Source organism: Rhopalosiphum maidis, chromosome 3 (assembly GCF_003676215.2).
Source record: "Rhopalosiphum maidis isolate BTI-1 chromosome 3, ASM367621v3, whole genome shotgun sequence".
Lineage (NCBI taxonomy): Eukaryota > Metazoa > Arthropoda > Insecta > Hemiptera > Aphididae > Rhopalosiphum > Rhopalosiphum maidis.
Genome location: NC_040879.1, coordinates 67653661 through 67671955, shown reverse-complemented (window position 1 = coordinate 67671955; position 18295 = coordinate 67653661). Strand labels below are relative to the sequence as shown.

General features: G+C 26.2%; 1 protein-coding gene across 1 annotated transcript; it reads right to left on the bottom strand.

Moving 5' to 3' along the window:
- Nucleotides 1-6427: 6427 nt before the first annotated feature.
- On the bottom strand, nucleotides 6428-17891 carry LOC113558083 (high mobility group protein 20A-like). The gene is made up of 12 exons (XM_026963599.1): nucleotides 17769-17891; nucleotides 17571-17687; nucleotides 17381-17505; nucleotides 17145-17279; nucleotides 16518-16614; nucleotides 16245-16460; nucleotides 14400-14538; nucleotides 8675-8857; nucleotides 8460-8551; nucleotides 8159-8361; nucleotides 7721-7822; nucleotides 6428-6505 (listed from the first exon to the last, which is right to left on the bottom strand). The coding sequence occupies exons 1-12, from the start codon at nucleotides 17809-17811 to the stop codon at nucleotides 6428-6430; spliced, it is 1530 nt and encodes a 509-aa protein (XP_026819400.1). The 5' UTR covers nucleotides 17812-17891.
- Nucleotides 17892-18295: the final 404 nt, after the last annotated feature.

Genomic DNA, 18295 nt, shown 5'->3' with positions numbered 1-18295 from the left:
AAAATATGTTTTGGGCTTTTGTTATACCTAAAAAGTTAAACGATTATATTTTGATAATTGATAAGAAATACGATATTATATAATTGATGTAAAGTGTACTCTTATGCTATCTCTAGATGCAAAAGTTGAGTAAAAAAAAAAAAATAGATATTTACAAATGATTATAATTATAGAATTTAAACAATCTAAGCTTTTGAAATATTATTGGAATGGTAAAATAGTTTTTAATATATATTATAATATTATTATTATTATTATATTTATTGTATTTATAAATTATAACGTTGACATAGATAAACATAAATTAATGTTTTCTTTGTATTCATTATTAGTATACGTTGTATTTTTTTAGATTCTGAACGAAGTGAGGAATGTATTGATTTTACAATGATGTATGTTTTTATTTTTATTTTTGTGTCTGTAGACTGTCATCACGTTTTGGAGTAGAAATAATGCTTTGATTTTTGACTTCAACCCCTCTTTGAAAAGGAAAAAAAATTTAATTGGTACTTAATAGTTTCCAGTATTTTTCAAAAACGTCAGGAAAAACTTTAAAAAAGTAACGAAAAAATGGGTATTTTAAGCATAATCAGTTTTCGACAAAATCGATTTTTTTATTTTGATGTAACTCAAAAACAAATCATTGTAAATACTTAAAATTTTCACCAAATGTTTATATTAGCGTTATCTGTTTACGATTAAATTTTCAAAGTATTTTGACCTTTCTAAAGCTATTTATTAACAATTTAAATTTTCGATATTTCTAAGTTGTTTTTTCTTTTAAATGACTATAAAAAAAATTGGCTATCCAAAAAATCTTTATAACTTAATACAAGGTTTATTATAAGTTGTCTTATCGTAGTAAAAAAAAAATCAAAAATTGCTAGTTACAATTTTTGTTTAAAAGCATATAAAGTTCAAATGTTTACAAAATATATCAAAATCACGAAAATTTGCAAGGAATTTAGAAGTTAAAAATTCATAAAATTTTTGTGATTTGTACTTAAAACTCAATACAAGGTTCTTCATAAGTTTTCTTTCAAGTAACTGTAAAAAAAATTTCTAGCGTCAATAAAGAAATAATTTTATGAGCGTATGAAATTTAATTGTTTATGAAATCGCATAAAATTACGATATATTACAATTTAAACATAGGTAATAATATTATATATTCCACTAATTATCCTATACCGACAAATCTCCGTTCATAATCGTTTTTCGTATACAGTGATACCTGCCATTGCATTCAAATTTAATTCATCCATTATAACGACCTACTACCCGTCTCTACTAATACGTCTATACAGCACTATACAACACTATAGCTTGCCATGATGTCAATTGTCAGGCAATATCAGAGCTATATTAGATGGTCCCGTACAGATAGCAGAAAATGAAATCAATGAAATCCGCTTCAAAGAAGTACCGCAAGTAGCGGTGGCGACAGCCATCATATAAAATATATTATAATATAATAGGTACAAACCTTGATAACAAAATTCTTTTTTGTTGTTTTTTTTTTGTAGTTCTCACATTTTAGAAAAGTTGTGTAAGTACTTTGTAAAGAATAAATCTAACCCAGACTGTACACTTCACTTCAAATTCCCGAATTCCCATTTCTACCAGAAATAGCTGTGGAAATTCTAACATCAGCTAATATTTTGAATTATTAATGTTGAATATTATACGTTGTATTGAATATACATAATACAATGACATTAAATTTTGGATTTTTTTTTTTTTGTAACATGATATAATTATCTACACTTTATAAAATCTTGAATGGTATTAAATTGGTTTATTTGGTAGATAAACATTAAGTACAGATCACAATAAAAAAATACAATAAAATAATTTCACGGAATATAATATTTTTGTTTTCACTTTGTCAGTTGGTCACTTTGATTGCGTATAAAATAAATATAGTTATACATAATACATGTAACTTATTAAAGCCATCATATTATATTATTTGCTGTCTTACATATAATGTCGACTATCGGCTTGTTTAATCGTTGTGACACAAACATATACCGTTTAATTGTTGATAGTTGATACATATCTATACTGCTATTACGACGTGTGCACGTGTGTGCGGTAATGAATAGAAATGACTAATGATATCTTAAACGTTTAAATTAAATTGTGTGTGCGTAGTGCGTACGCGTTGTACGTAAAATTAGAATTATAAACAATTATTATTGTAGACGAAATTCGTTATAACACACGAAATGAAATTATATATGTTTCGATATTTGCGAATCACACGGTTCGTTTGTGTAAACGATGTTTAACGCGGAATTTTCAAAATCATTTAGAATCATTATTGTATACAATAGGATAAATACACGTTTAAATTTACTTCCGTGTATATAATTTCTATTTCTGTAAATTAATTGAGTACATAAGTTACAAATTATTTTTAACCACTCGAGTATTCTACCACATGTGACACGACCACGTCCAAAAGTTAATTTTGGTAATTTGGGTCACACTTTTAACTTCACTTGTTAATATTTAAGTATACAATTCATTTATAATTATAATATGATTTTTATACTTTGGAATCATACTTATTTAATACTTTTTAAAATAATTTTTAGAAATGCATAATTATTAAAATGTACATCCACACGGTACAGCTGATCGGCAGCGGGCAATGACCCGTATGATCGATATAGATATCGATAAGTCGGCGGCGGCGGCGGCTTGATGAGCGCCGTATACTATAAATAAAGATATAGATATATTTATATGTGTGTCACACACGCATCGGCGGTTTTTAATATATTATAATAATATTAAAAAGGGCGCACTGCACGGCTCGTCCGTTGGCGAATTCGCGAAAACGTACAATAAATACAACGTATTTGCTGCCACACTAATACGCAGACGAATTATACAGCATATAACTATATATAATTAATTATTGCCGGTGCCCGTTCGGCTCCGAGGACAGAACCACGTGTTATGCTAATAACTAATATATGCAACGCGGTGGCGGATCACGTACAATGACGGATATCGAACCGACAAAGATTGTCGTCGCACACGAAAATCCGGCAAGGCGAACGCCAAAGACAGAAACGCGGCTGTATCACACAAAAAACGTGAGTGATGACAATCGAGCCGCTGCGCGTAGGCATCCAACACGGAGCACGCAAACGAGAAAACAAGACTGGTCTGGATTGCACCGGCAAAGGCTGAGCTGTCCTGTGTGTCGGCATGACGACGAGAGAGGGGATCGAAAGTTCTCGATCGCGTTATAGCAGATACCGATTCGGGAAAGTCCGCGGAGTACCGAAGAAGGCGGCAGTTTGAACAATTTAAACTATTATTTTATTACAGTATTACCTAATACGCTCTTTTTAATAATATATATCATTGGTTTTCAGACATTTGGGTTCGTTGGGCTTTTACGCAGCTATACAGAGTGTTATAGAAATTATTTATATTAAATAGAATACCTACGACGACGTTTCTCAAACTGTGGATCGTGGCAGAGGCGCCGGAACGACTTTTTTGCTGTGGGGGAAAAATATTGCAAGCTTTTTTCTAGAGTGCATAGGAGCAAAAATAGGGGTGTTTATTTTTCGGTGCTTCATTTCCACCCCCTTCCAAATTTTTACAGTACCTATGTCGAGGAAATGTATGAATAGGTATAATTATTAATTACATTTTTTTCTTACAAATATTTATTTAACAAATTCAAATCATGTAGGTATAAAAATTATAGGCAAAACAAATTTTATTTTTTTGGAATGAGAAATAATAAATAATTAAAGTTCATAGTATGTATTTTTCTGCCAATTAATGTGATAATATTCAGTGTTCTACATATATAATATATTACTTGCTGAACAAAATTAAAGAATAATATTTAGGTATTGTGGGCTAAATGTAAATCTAAATAGGCCATGAAGTCGTGGGAGGTCTGCCCCTACAGTATTTATTTTGTGGGGGCAATTGTCCCCCACTGCCCCCATTATTCCGGCACCCCTGGATCGTGGCCCATTGGTGGGCTCGCGAGTCAATTTTTGGTGAATCGTGAAATTTTTTTAATTTTATAGATCCTAAGATTTTTATGTGATTTTATACTGTATGTATTTTATAAATTATAAAGTGCTATTATCAGCCACAGCAGGAAAAACGAGCACACACTTTGCATACGCCTCATTACTAAACATACATTTGTAAAATTATATAAATTTTAAATCTATAGGTTTTATAATATGAACTACCTCACGAGTACTTTTATGTAAGACATTTCAATTAAAAAATGTCCATAATTAGATTAAAAATAAAAATATCGTAAATATAACCGTCGCAAAAATCCGGATAATGTTCTTACCTTAAGTGTTGTAATGATATGCTGATAAATCATAATTGTATAGCTATTTAAATATAATAAATAAATAAGGATCAAGTTGTCGCGTGCTGATAACGGTTAATTTCTGTATTAATCTTTCTTCGCCGATGAAAGTGACGATTCACATTGTATGTCACGTAGAATTCAAACGTGTTGTGTTACTGGCCGGGGCGCAAGACGTGTCACTTTCTTTTTCTCGTGTACCGCCAGACACGGAATGGCCTAACGAGGGCTCAATCACTAAATAAACTATGACCCACTGCCGGTCCACGAAAATATGATACCGGGTCGCAGAATTTAATAAAATTGTCATATTAAATTATTTATCATTTCGTTTGATAATTTGAACTTTTTAGTAAAAGTAAATTAATTATTATTATATTGTTGTTACAAATTAACGCTTCAATTTTATTATAAAATTCTATGTGGACATTCAAATGTATTTTATTTTGCTTTTTTTTGCACAATGATAAATGTAAAATATTTTGGTGGGTCACGAAGGCAAAAAATATTAATAATTACCGGGCCAACTCAAACAAGAGTTTGGGAAACGCTGAACTATGCTGTCTTAAATGGACGTCATACCCGCATGTGTTGTCTCTGTCTTACGAACGTAAGACATGGCAAATTTTCGTTCGGCAGATTCAATTTTATGCTGTTAGATTTAATATTAGAGTCAATTTACCTATAATCAAACTTAAAGGTAATATTATTGTCTAAGGCATCTCATAGGCTTTTATTGATATTTTAATTTTTAAATGAGTTACCAGCATTTTACATAACTATATTCACTTAAAAATTAAAATATCATAAAAAGCCTACGAGAGAACACAGATAATGTTCTTACCTTGAAGTTTGATAAGTCAATTCACTCTTAATATTAAAACTAAAAGCACATTTATAAAACTGGTGAACGAAAATTTACTATGTCGTACGTGTGAAGACGGAGACAACACATGCGGGTGAGACGTCCACTTAAGGATATTACGGAAATACGTTGATACACAATATTTGGTAATAGTGTAAAGTATTTTTTCACATTTATAAACACTGATATTAATTTAAAGACATTTATTTATAAAGCATAAGACGACAATATTACTATTTAAAAATCGTTTTACGGTTGGCTGTATTATATTTTATAATATTGTAAAACTAGAGTATTATATATCTAACGATGTGTAGAGTGAAAATATAATAACCAACCGATAAACGTCACATCGAATAGGCTATTTATAAATATTACGTAAATCTAAATTAATTAATTTAAAATGGAAAAGAAAATAATAATAATTGTATATAAATACGTGTTTCCCAACCGACAATGAATCATGCTTCGCGGTGTTTGTAAACTAATTAGGCAACTATATTTAAATAATATATAAAAAAAAGCTGGTCAATTTTTTTAATTTTAATGCAGGTCGCGTACCCAACAAACAGTACAATATCGTGGGTCACTATTATAAAAATAATAATAACGTTTTAAAATAATAATACCAATATAATACTTTCCATTACTGTTATAGTAATACAAGAAATCTGGAATTAACTCAGATTAGGTACCTAACTATATTGTTATAATGTTATTATATCATTATGATTTAAAAACTATAATAAATCACATATTTACATAATACATATGTAGACTATATCAACGTAGGTAAAAAAAGTACCTAACTTAGGTCTTTAATCTGAATGAATTATATAAATGTCTAATGTTATAATAATAATAATAATTTAACATCATTATTATACCTTAGTCACCTATTTAATTATTAATATGTACATAACTATAGGAAAAATAATAACTGTGGAGATAAAATATAGCGTAATCAATTAATTTAAAATGTCCACATTCGTTACATATAATATTATTCCTACTTTCTATAGAAAATAAAAGATTTAATCAATAATGGCTAGGTAGGTATAATTTTACTGACATATTGTTTTGTTTGTGATCTACTGTTATATGTAACTTAATTTCTAAGATAATTATAAATATTAATTAATTCGAGGGATTTAAACGAGGTACATACTATATCAGTTGTATTAGATTCACTAATTCACATTACTCTGCAGGCTTTCTATTTGTGAACATACTTCAACCGCTTTCTGTACTAACTCAGGCAACTTTTCCTAAAATAATATAATTAAGTAAATTTAATATACTAATTGATGATATTTAAAATATACAGAAACATACGCTACATTATTATATTTATAATCTATTATTGATATAAATTATATGTATATATTATTAATATATTATATTATATCATATAATTTCTACTATGTTATTACCATTGTAAAAGCTGAATGGCGTTTATTTTATAAATAAATAAATAGAATAGTCTAAGACGATCATTAAAAAGAATAACTTATTTAAAATCACAACAATCAATCATAGTAACAACCAGTATTTATTGAATTATAAACCTAATCAAAAAATTATGCATACAATAATATTAATATCAATTATTAAAACATAATACTCACTGTACACATTTCTTAGTAGGTATGTCAAATACAAAACTATATTAAATAAAAAATTAATCTTTATTCATAAAAAATAATTATCAATACATATTGCATACAATTTTATGAAATATTCAAACCTCTCACATCAACAAATAAGTTATATCAGAGCATTGGCTAAAATAAAATGATATGAATGGTTTATAAGTTATAATCTTAATAAGCCATAAAAATGATTAAAAAGTTATAATATTTTACAGCCAACTTATACAGTCTTATACAGTACATCACTTAGTCACATACAATTTTTCACGGTTTAATGGAACAAAAGAAAAAATTACGATACTTCTACTTCACACACTCCTAAATAATTTTCACAAAATTAGACAAAGTGTACTTAAAGAACTACTAAAGAAGCCCATTATTTTTCAAACTCGTATATACAATGAAAAGATTGTGTCCCAGAGTAATGGAAAAAGACAGAAGTAATCATTATAAAACCAAAATAAGGGAAAACAACAGGTTACCTCATACAAGCCAATATGACATTTCTCAAGCATTACTAAGTCTATACTAAAGACTTTTCCACGGTTGTTTAAAATCAATCATAACAGAAAGGCTCATCAGTTTGAATTTGTAATAAACACGAGAGAAAGTATTCTATACAATATTTTCTTGTATTTCTAATTAATAATTAATAATTATATCCATAATAATAATAAATATATAATATTACATTATAATACATATATTTGTATTTATATTATATTATATTTATTAATTAATTATTATAATGATAAAGTAAAAAAGTTTTAAATAGTTAGTATTTTAAATATTAAAATTATTTACTTTGAGAAATTTTAACTAAGTACATACTTCATCAGTTGTATGAGAATCAGTGGAATTATTATCAAGGTGCTTTACTTCTGAATCTGAACATTCTTGATCAACTTTTTTTACCTTCTCAGGCATTTCTTCCTAAAATAAATTTATTAAAAAAAATAAATTCAATTGTAGGCTTGACATTATCATATTTCATATTTATAATATTGTGCCTACTGTCAACACGACACAGAATATTTTATAGTTATATACATGTATATTTTATTTAGTACTCATAAAATGCTAAGAAATTATAGACACGCAATGAGGTATTTATAGATTTATAGATTTATTGCAAGACAATTTTATTATAAAGTTATAGGTTGTCTGAACAACTCCTTTTTTAATTCCCTTCAGATTACTGCGAGGTTACTCTATTAGTATTTATTTTCGAGATCTTAACTAGGTAATAGGTATTAAGTAGGTACATACTTCATTGGTGGCATTGGATATTATACTACATTCATTATGTTTCTGCAGAACTTCTATGTTTGGATCTCCTTTTGCTGGTTTTTGGTGTAACTGCAGAAACTCATCGTTATTAATTCCCATAGGATAATAAATTGGATTTTGATGTTTTAACTTATTCAATATTTCTTTAATAATTTCATATTTATCATTATCTTCTATAGGATCTATAAACAAGTTTCATAAATAAATAATTAAATTATTATTAAATACTGTTAATTTTATTATTTCAGTATATTATATAGGTAAGGTTTTATTTTATTACTTGAAAATATAGGTAAATCAATTTCGACCTTGCAGTCATTGAAAACTTTTCTTCTTTTTACTTGAATATTTACTGTAAAGACCGACTCTGTTCTGCGTTTTAATCCAGTTACACATTGTTTAGAATATAAGGAGTAGGTGTTGTTAAAATTAATCGGTAAATGTATAGCTTCATAATAAATATTGTGATTTATTTGAAATTGTATTATATCTAACCCCTCGATCCATTTATTTGTGTCGTTAATCATTAACCAAGCATCAATCATCTCGCTAATGATTTTTGTAATATCGTCTGTAGGATTCTTTTTACTGTTAATTTGTATACTTTCATGAGCCACAGTAATGTGTATTCCCAGATGGTATAAATGATATTCAACTTGACAGGCGAATGTTTTACCTCTATTGCATTTTAATATGCAAGGAACTCCTGTAGTTGTAAATATTTCGATCAATACATGTGCCACCTCTTTTTCGATTATACTCGTTAGAGGTCTTAGTATACAACGCCGTGTGTTGAGGTCTTGATAAATTAATACAAATTTGGAAATTCTATCGGTATGATTTTGGTTGTCGATAAAATCGATACAACATATAGATTTCATTGTAATGATTTGGACGAATTTTTAGTAACAAAGAATGTATATGGCTGCAACAGTACTCAGACTAGTATAATTGACGTTCTGTGTAACATTTCTGTAAAATTTAAAAATATGAACCCCCATTGCATTATATAAGAAAATAAAAAAATGTAATAGCAGTTAATTATTATTATAGTATACAGGGTGATTCTTTTATCATGAACCACTTATTATTTTAAAAAGTATTCATTTTTTTGAAAATATTTTTTTACATAGTTTTAAGTTGTTAAAAAACAACGTTTTTATTAAAAAAATTATATTTTTAAATATTTTTTATCCTTATATTTATTAAGTTTTTACTTTTATGGATAACAACATAGTTTTAATTTCATATTCCAAAGCAGAATAATTTTCTGAGTATTTTGATATCTACATAAAAATCGAATTTAGGGCGAGTAGTTTATGATTTATAAGTATTTAAAGTTTAGACAAGCGGAGTAGTGGACAAACATTTTGCGAGGTAACCCCGTACCACTCTACTCCGTGTATCTAAACTTTAAATATTTATAACTCATAAAGTCATAAACTACTCACCCAATTGCATAATAATGACATAATAATAATTTATTAGTTAGCTAACCTAGGTTCTAATTTTTAAAATATTCCACGATTGTCATTTAAAAATATACATTTTTTAAACTTTATTTTAGAACAATCTGTAATTTAAATTTACAATAAGCATGCATGAAAAATATACATTTTAAACATTTTAAATACAAATGAATATTTATTTATACTTATAACTTCCTTTTATTTCTTATAATAATTGTTTTTTATTGAAACAAATATAAGTATTATCTTATATGAGTTCTGAAATAAATTTATAGGTAGGTAGGTTAGGTATCTATTTAAATTAGTATTTACTGTTAGGTGAAAATCAATAGAAATCTATATACTATATGCATCATTTTCCTGAAAAATAGGTACTTATGTATTTAAGTAGGTATATATACTATTTTCATCGAGTTGGTAAATTACCGCCATCTTAATATTTATGTCAAATACACAAAATTGCGTCGATGTCCGTTTCAATAGTATTATATGAAAATTAAGTATGAGTTAAACACAACAGTGAATTTTTTACACTAAAATATGGTACAAATTTCATGTACCTACTTATATTCAAATATCTAAAACTTTTATACCTATATACTACAGACTATCATCGTATGCCCGGTTCCACCCATCTAAATTAGATATTTTATTCACAATACTTATACACAGTGATCGACGTTACTGAAAGTATCTATCTTGTATCTAGCTGGCTATTGATTAGCACACCATTATCTTAAAATAAAATTAATTTTTATACATAAATGAAGTAAAAAGTTTTGTACCCACACTTGATAACTTATATTCAAAGTCTAAAATTTCGAATATATTATCCGATTTATATTCTGAAAATTAAATTTAAGTTCATCAGTCTCTTTCATCGGTTTTTGCGAGGGTTAGGTAATGTTAGAAAAAATGCACCTTAATCGTACATGTGAAAAATAATTTTAAATTCTCAGGAATAAAAAAAAAATGAAAAAAATGTACTAATCTTATAAAGATAATATAGTTAAGCAATTGATTAAACTAAAGTATTTCGATAAAATTAAAAGTTGCAAATATACCATTTACATGATATTATACTAACAAAAAAAATAATATTATGTTTATAATAAACATTTATAAAAATAAATTAATAAATACGTACACGCATGGAAATTATTAGCTGTTAAATGTTGAAAGGCGATTGTTGGTTGTGGATACTAAGAAAATTTAATTTAAAAAAAAAAACAAATAAAAAAATTATTTATAATATTAATTATTATTAATCTAGCTAAGAAAAATAACAGAAAGGACGCGACTTGCACATGATGCGATCTCAACCTACAATTGAAGACTAATGAAATATGAAAACAAATATGAATCTAAGGAATTTAACCATTTACTAGATATCCTCTTCTTAACTATTTAAAAACCTTAATTATCGGTCTTTAGTATACAGACGTTTTAAAGAGCACCAATTGTTGGTTTAATATATACTAATTTGAGTTATACGTAGGTATGTAGGTGATTAAATGACCATTATCAAACGAGACGATTAAAATGTACCTATACTTACCTACACTTTACATCTTCTTATAAAATAGTTTTATTTGTATTTTTTCTATTCGTTTAATGAAATCATTAATTCAACATCTGCTGTTGATAAATATTTAGAGAAATAATTTAACCACTATTGATTTGATTTTAGATCTGAAAAATTATCATTAGACACAGCAAACATTCTTGAAAACCACTTTAATTATTCATCAATAAAATATTATATAGTTTTTTTAAAGTTAAGCATATTTTTTTTAGCGTTTATCTTTATACGTGAATATAATGATATGAATGAACCAGTGCTAGAACTTCTTGTATAAAAATCGAACCTAACTATAAACCTTTATATCAGTGTTTCTCAACTTCTTTTATTCGCGGCTCGCGGAACCTTTGCAGGAGCTTGAACGTTTTGTGAAACCCCCATATAGTTTTTGGAGCTTTTTTATGTTCAAATCATAATTCAAATCAAAAATAATATTTATTTATTTATTTATATTTTCCCAAATTTCTCACGGAACCTTTGGCACCGGCTGACGGAACACTTAGGTTTCGTAGAACACCAGTTGGGAAAAATTGCTCTATATATACTCACCATAATCATTTTGTAAGTCATTGTTTAATTTCCTGTATAATCTAAAAAAAAGAATAGATCATGGTATCAGTAATTTTAAATAACAAATAATAAGGTAATCTTATTAGATTATTACTCCATTTAATACTTAAATCCGTGCTTTTAGTCAATAATTGTGAGATACACCACTTAGGTACTATTTTTTTCCAAGAAAATCTAATTTGCTTAATCGCCAAATATTATATTTTTTTTTGTTTATTTTTATATAAGTTTTTATACCATATTATAGCATATATTTTAAGGGTTTTATTAGCATATTAAATAATTGTATACTGCTATAAAGCCCTTCTATAATGACTATTAATTCAATCATTGGAAATAGACTATTTAACCTTTAATCGTACCCTTACCAAACTAATAATAATAAATAATACTTTACTCTCTGCATTTCATTTACCAATATCATATTATTATCTTTGGGTATTCAATTTATAACATTTTAGCACGAAAGCGATACAACTGCATGCAGCTGCTAATTGGTGATTAAGGATACTAAGGAAATACGTTGATACACAATTAGATATTAGTGTAAACGTGGAAAGTATTTTTTCACATTTATTTACAGTAAACATTGATAATTAATTTAAAGACTTTTATTTATAAAGCATAAGACAATACCTATGTAATATAACTATTTAAAAATCGTTATACGGTTGGCTATATGTTTTGTAATAATATAAAAGTAGAGTATAATATCTAACGATATGCAGATTGAAGATTTTTTCAAAAAAAAATCTAATTTGCTTTGCGACTGATGGCTTTTTTTTTTAGATCAAATATTATTTTTAATATGTACATTATTATTACATATCTTTGATTGAGCTAATAATCAATATAATTTCTTATAAGTAGGTTCTTAATAGGTACAAATAATAATTATATAAGTATACTAACTATGTGAATATGTAATATTATCATATTATCATGATAATATTTTAGTAATATTCTACAGGAAAATACTTTTCCGATGTGTGAGTACGAGTACCACACGCCCACACTATATACTGATGTCATTTACATGTACCCATTAAATCATTAAAATTTGTTAACCTATTTATTGCATGTCAGTAAAAAATCTCAAAAAAAGCAATGTTGTAGATTATTATTAGGAAAAAACCATTTTCGGATTCTTCGACAGTTTCGTCAAGTATTAAAATAATCTATAAACAACTATCAAAATATTTTTATTTTATTAAGTGCAAATTAAATAGAGTTAATATTAGAAAAAAAATGTCCTAGTGTGGTGGTCACTATTTTCATTTAAAAATTAATATTAAATAATATAAATATAATATACTTAGATTAATTCTCCGTTATAATGGGAAAAGTTGAGGGAAGTAAGACCCTGACGGCCGACAACAGCTTAAAAAATATATAAATATTACATAATATATATTTGTATAGTGTTTATCTTTATAACTTTTTTGGAAAAATATTATCCATATAGGTACACTTAATTTAATATAAGTCTTTTAGATGCCTTATAATACATCTATACTGTTATTGAAAACCATCTACTTATGACAAATGACAATAAATTCATTAAATATCCATCCGTTTTGTTATATATTAGGTGTCGAATGGATTATTTTAAGTATGTTAAATTTTAATTTAATGATATATCATTGTGCATGAAAAACAATTCTGAGGGGTTTTATCACCAAGTGATACATTTTTATTTTATATACCTAGCTATTAAATAATTTATTTTACTTTTAGAACTATAGTACCTACTACCTAGGTTGATATATTTTTTTCAAAAATATTGCATTTATTATATTGTTAATATAAATATATTTATACCATATTAGATCAACTTTTATAACTTATCCATAAATAGATAATAGTTTAAAATAAATCAAAAATGTTATTGCACATAGTAAAATTCATAATAATAATATAAAATACATAAAAGTTTAAGTTTCCATGAATGTTTTTGAATTATAACAAATAACATATTGTTATTTATAGTTTAAATAAGTAATTTCATTCAAAACAGAAATTAAAATGTCTAAAAATAATAATTGCCATTATATATAGATTTTATGATTCCAAGATGAACACTTATGAGGAATCTTATTTTAAATTTTCAAAACTTCCAAGCCCTAATAATTACATTTATAAATTATAAATAGTTACAAGTACTTGCATACCAAAAAAAGAAAATAATGAAAACAATTCTTTATTATTTCTAAATAATAGTTATCAATTATAAAATATTGAAAATTTGGAACTCACTTACAAATATATTCTGTATTTTGATTAGTGTTTAATTCCATATACATTCAATTTTACATGTCAACATTCATTTATGAAAGTTTTTTTTCATATTTTTCTCAATTCATGCTGTTATATCAAAACAAAGAAGAATAACATATTTATAAATGAATCAATGATTGTGTTTTATTAAAACTAACATAATACACATTTAAAACAATTTTTTTTAAACCTCAATGACTTAGAAAAGGTTTGCCACTTCAGATCTAAGATATAGGCATATAACATTAAATAATATTAAAAACATAATTTGATAAATAATAACTTATAGTTTAATAAATAATAATATAATTTATTTTAACACTGTGAAAAATTTAATTTAGAAATGGCTTTCTTTACATTTGTAATCCGGGAAGAATCAGCGTTAGTATCATTTGTTAAATTTTTGGATAAATTAACCATGTATGTGTCAATAGTGTCATAGGTAGGTGACTCAGTGTTATCTAAAAAAATACAAATATATTTAAAATATAATAATTATAAATTTAAATCATTGAAATAATTAATATAATTATAGATAAAATAATCTATTATTTGGCTATTTTTTATCATTTTCTATATTTATAAATAGTACAAGTAGTATAAATGTTATAGCTATTCAAAGTTTTTTATTATGTAATTCATAGCTGTATAACAGATACAACAATAAACATGTTTGTAAGTAAAAGTGAGACAACAATTCGTTTTAACCCTGTAATCTATTTTTACATAATAAATCTAATGATTCTACTCGCTGAATAGAAAATTGACGAGTGCCAGTCACTAGATGTACATTTTTATCAATTCAAAATATATTTATATTTTATTTATTTTCAAAAAGATAATGGGTTCCATAATATGTAGTTAGTAATATGTTAAATCACAATAAATGCTAGCACTTAAACACCCAAGATTTTGTATCATGATTGATCATTACAATGAATGATTTATTAAGTATTTATAAGTTTTATATCTATTCAACATTTCGGGTAATGTTTTTGCACAATCTTTTAAAAAATGCTTGCTATTTTGCAGAATTCAAATAAAAAAAAGTACCAGGTTATTGTATTATTATTAATTAGATAACCAGTGGTGTAGTGAAGGGTATACGGTCGTAGCCTTTTGAATGATAACCATATTACCACAAATTATTAATAATATACTCGCACATATAATTTAAACATTTCTGATTTTTTTTTTTTTTATTCTCATAACTCCAAAAGAATTGGTGTCAGGTGTATCAGAATAATTAATTATGATTAATTATAAAATGATGAGAAATAGGAAAATTTAAAATTTTCCAATCGTCATAACTTCTCAAATTACTCATAGTTTATTTATTTATCATCAGAAGTAATTAATAAACTATCAACATTGAATACTACATAAACATAATAAATTAGGTAGGTAGTAAGTACTAGGCAGTAGGAACTAGATACTGATAAGTGATAATAAATGCTTGTCATTTATTACATTTAATTCAATAAAACAAATATTTAAAATTAAATTAATATTATGAGTTATGACAATGACAATATGGTATATATAAGACATGGGGAAAATGAAATACAACAATTGGGCCATAGATTTTTATTAAATACATCTGTACTAGTACAAGGAATGAGAATCTTTATTCATAATAATACAATGAATGAAGAAATACAGGAATTAAATAAACTTATAAAACATTGCTAGTTTCTAGAGCAGAATGTGAACGAGGATTTAGTTTAATGTTTAATGAACATAATATGTTTAGATCTAAGATTTAAATTGACAATAAAAAATATGACAAATTTTATGTTTATCAATATAAATGGGCCACCTCTTGGTATATGGAACCCAACCAAATATGTTGGAAGCTAGCTGTTGCAGCACAGATTAGCCGATGATAACTGTTTGAGGAAAGTGGAGCCATTAGAAAAACATACCAATTTGAAAATTTTATAAATGAAAAATACAAATAAATACATTTGCTATTATGGAATTATATATTATTATGTATTTAAATACATTTATAATAATAGATAAATTTAAGTTAATTAGTATAAATATTAAATATTTTTCAATTTAGGTGTATACCCTAAAAAATATTTACGACTATACCACTGTAGATAACTATTAAAATAGTTGTAGTAAAAAATAAAATAAAATTTTTTTTTGAAATAATTACCTGTCAATTCAAAGTTAGCAAAAGCATTTAGAAGTTTAGATCGTAATTTTTTTAAATATTCCTCATATTTTGTACAACCAGCTTCGAGTTTTTCAGTGTTAGCTTTTAATTTGGCAGTTAATTTTTGTACATTTTCATTATGTTTATCTAAGACACATACTTCTTGTTCTTGAGTTGTTACATTTTTACGGAGGTTCCTTAATTCAGTTTCTCTAGCTATACAAAATAAATAAATAAATATATATTAATAAAATAAAATAAAATAAATACCACCTTTATTGAACTCTAAGAATTCTTCAGTAAATATAGATATGTCATGTGCTGCATTATTGTTTTTACTAGATGTATTTTCTTTTTTCAATTCTTTATCCTAAATAGAATAAGTAAATATACAATTCATAATTATTAACAATGAGTTTGTAATTTTACAAAAATTCATTCTGTAATATAAATATTATTCATCTAACCATTTTTATTCAAAAGTTTTAGTATAAAAAAAAAAGTTTTTTTAATTTGTTGTCAGTAGGTAATTTTTACTATACTATGAATTGGACATTTTATACAATCTTAATCTGTAATATATTTTTTTCATGTGTTTTTCATAACATAAATAAAATAAAACATTTTTTAATTTGATATTATGAAATCATAAATGTATAGTTTAATTACCATTTATTATTCAAATAAAGAATTGATGTAACATATGAATGAATTAAGGTTTTCATAAATTATTATTATATATTATATCATATAATATTATTTAAAATTAAAAAAAAACCTTTTTAAAATATTGTAAAGTTATTATTTTATATAATATGTGGACTAATATGTCATAAATATTATATTAATTTTAATACATTAACTTTTTGTGAAAATAATATAATTGAATATTCAACTAACTTTTTGGATAGGAGTATTAATTTTCTTTTTGTTTAATTTGCTTTTAATAAAATTGTTGTATGAATCAGTTTTTTTATAAGCGGCTAATTCTTCATCATATTTCACTCGGTCTTGTTCAGCAGCTAAAAGATATGGCTAAAAATATAAAATATTTCTATATAAGAATAGTTTAAATTATTATTATCTAATGATAATTGGTGTGTTACTTAATAATATATTAAGAATTAATAAGGTACTTGTTTTTTATCTGCCGGCATCTGGTTCCACTCAGTAGCTAATATTTTGGTTATTTCAGCAAATGATAAATTGGGATTTTCAGAACGAAATTGTACACGCCTATTAGATATAAATCGTATGTATCCTACAAATATAGACAAATAAGGAATGTATTTCTAGTAATAAAAAAAAATTGGGTTAATTAATTACCAGAAGCCGGAGGTTTTGGAGCTGATTTGTCACGCAAATACGGTCTAGTTTTTTTAACTTTAGTTTTATTAACTTTTTTAGGCATGACATTCTCGACGAACGTAACATCATCTTGACCTATAACATTTAAAAGAAGGTAATAGGTACGCGATGGAACCAACCTATTATTAAAATACGAAATTATAAATGTGTATGTACCTGATGATTTGTCGATAGAGTCTGTGTTTTCAGAACTCGACATTGTAATCAATCAAACTGGCTCTTTTTCTGGCGAAGACTGAGCGTAAAAATATTCACACAAGCCAACGGCTTCAACTTTGCCCGTTCCGATAAAATCAAAAACAAAGTAGGACTACGGTAAATATAATTATAAATAATCGCGAAACGTCTAAAAATGTCGATTAATAATATTGCACATGCGCGACGACGGTACAGTGAACACACTAGGTCGCACACACGGGACGTCTTAACTCGTCTTACCTAAATATAGTAAATATACGATGTACAGCAATATTCCCTCGGCGTTCTTATCTTCGTCGCGGGTGGCTTATCTATTATTTTTTCCTCGTGGATTTTCAGATAAGATGTCTCCGGTCGTCTCGATTGGAAATATGTCGGTAAACCATGCTCGTATATTTGCACACCTGTAACCCATATAATATTGAATACCACCTGCCCGGTAGGGGCCTGTCGGCGGCGAACCACCCGCACAATAATCCCTTTCC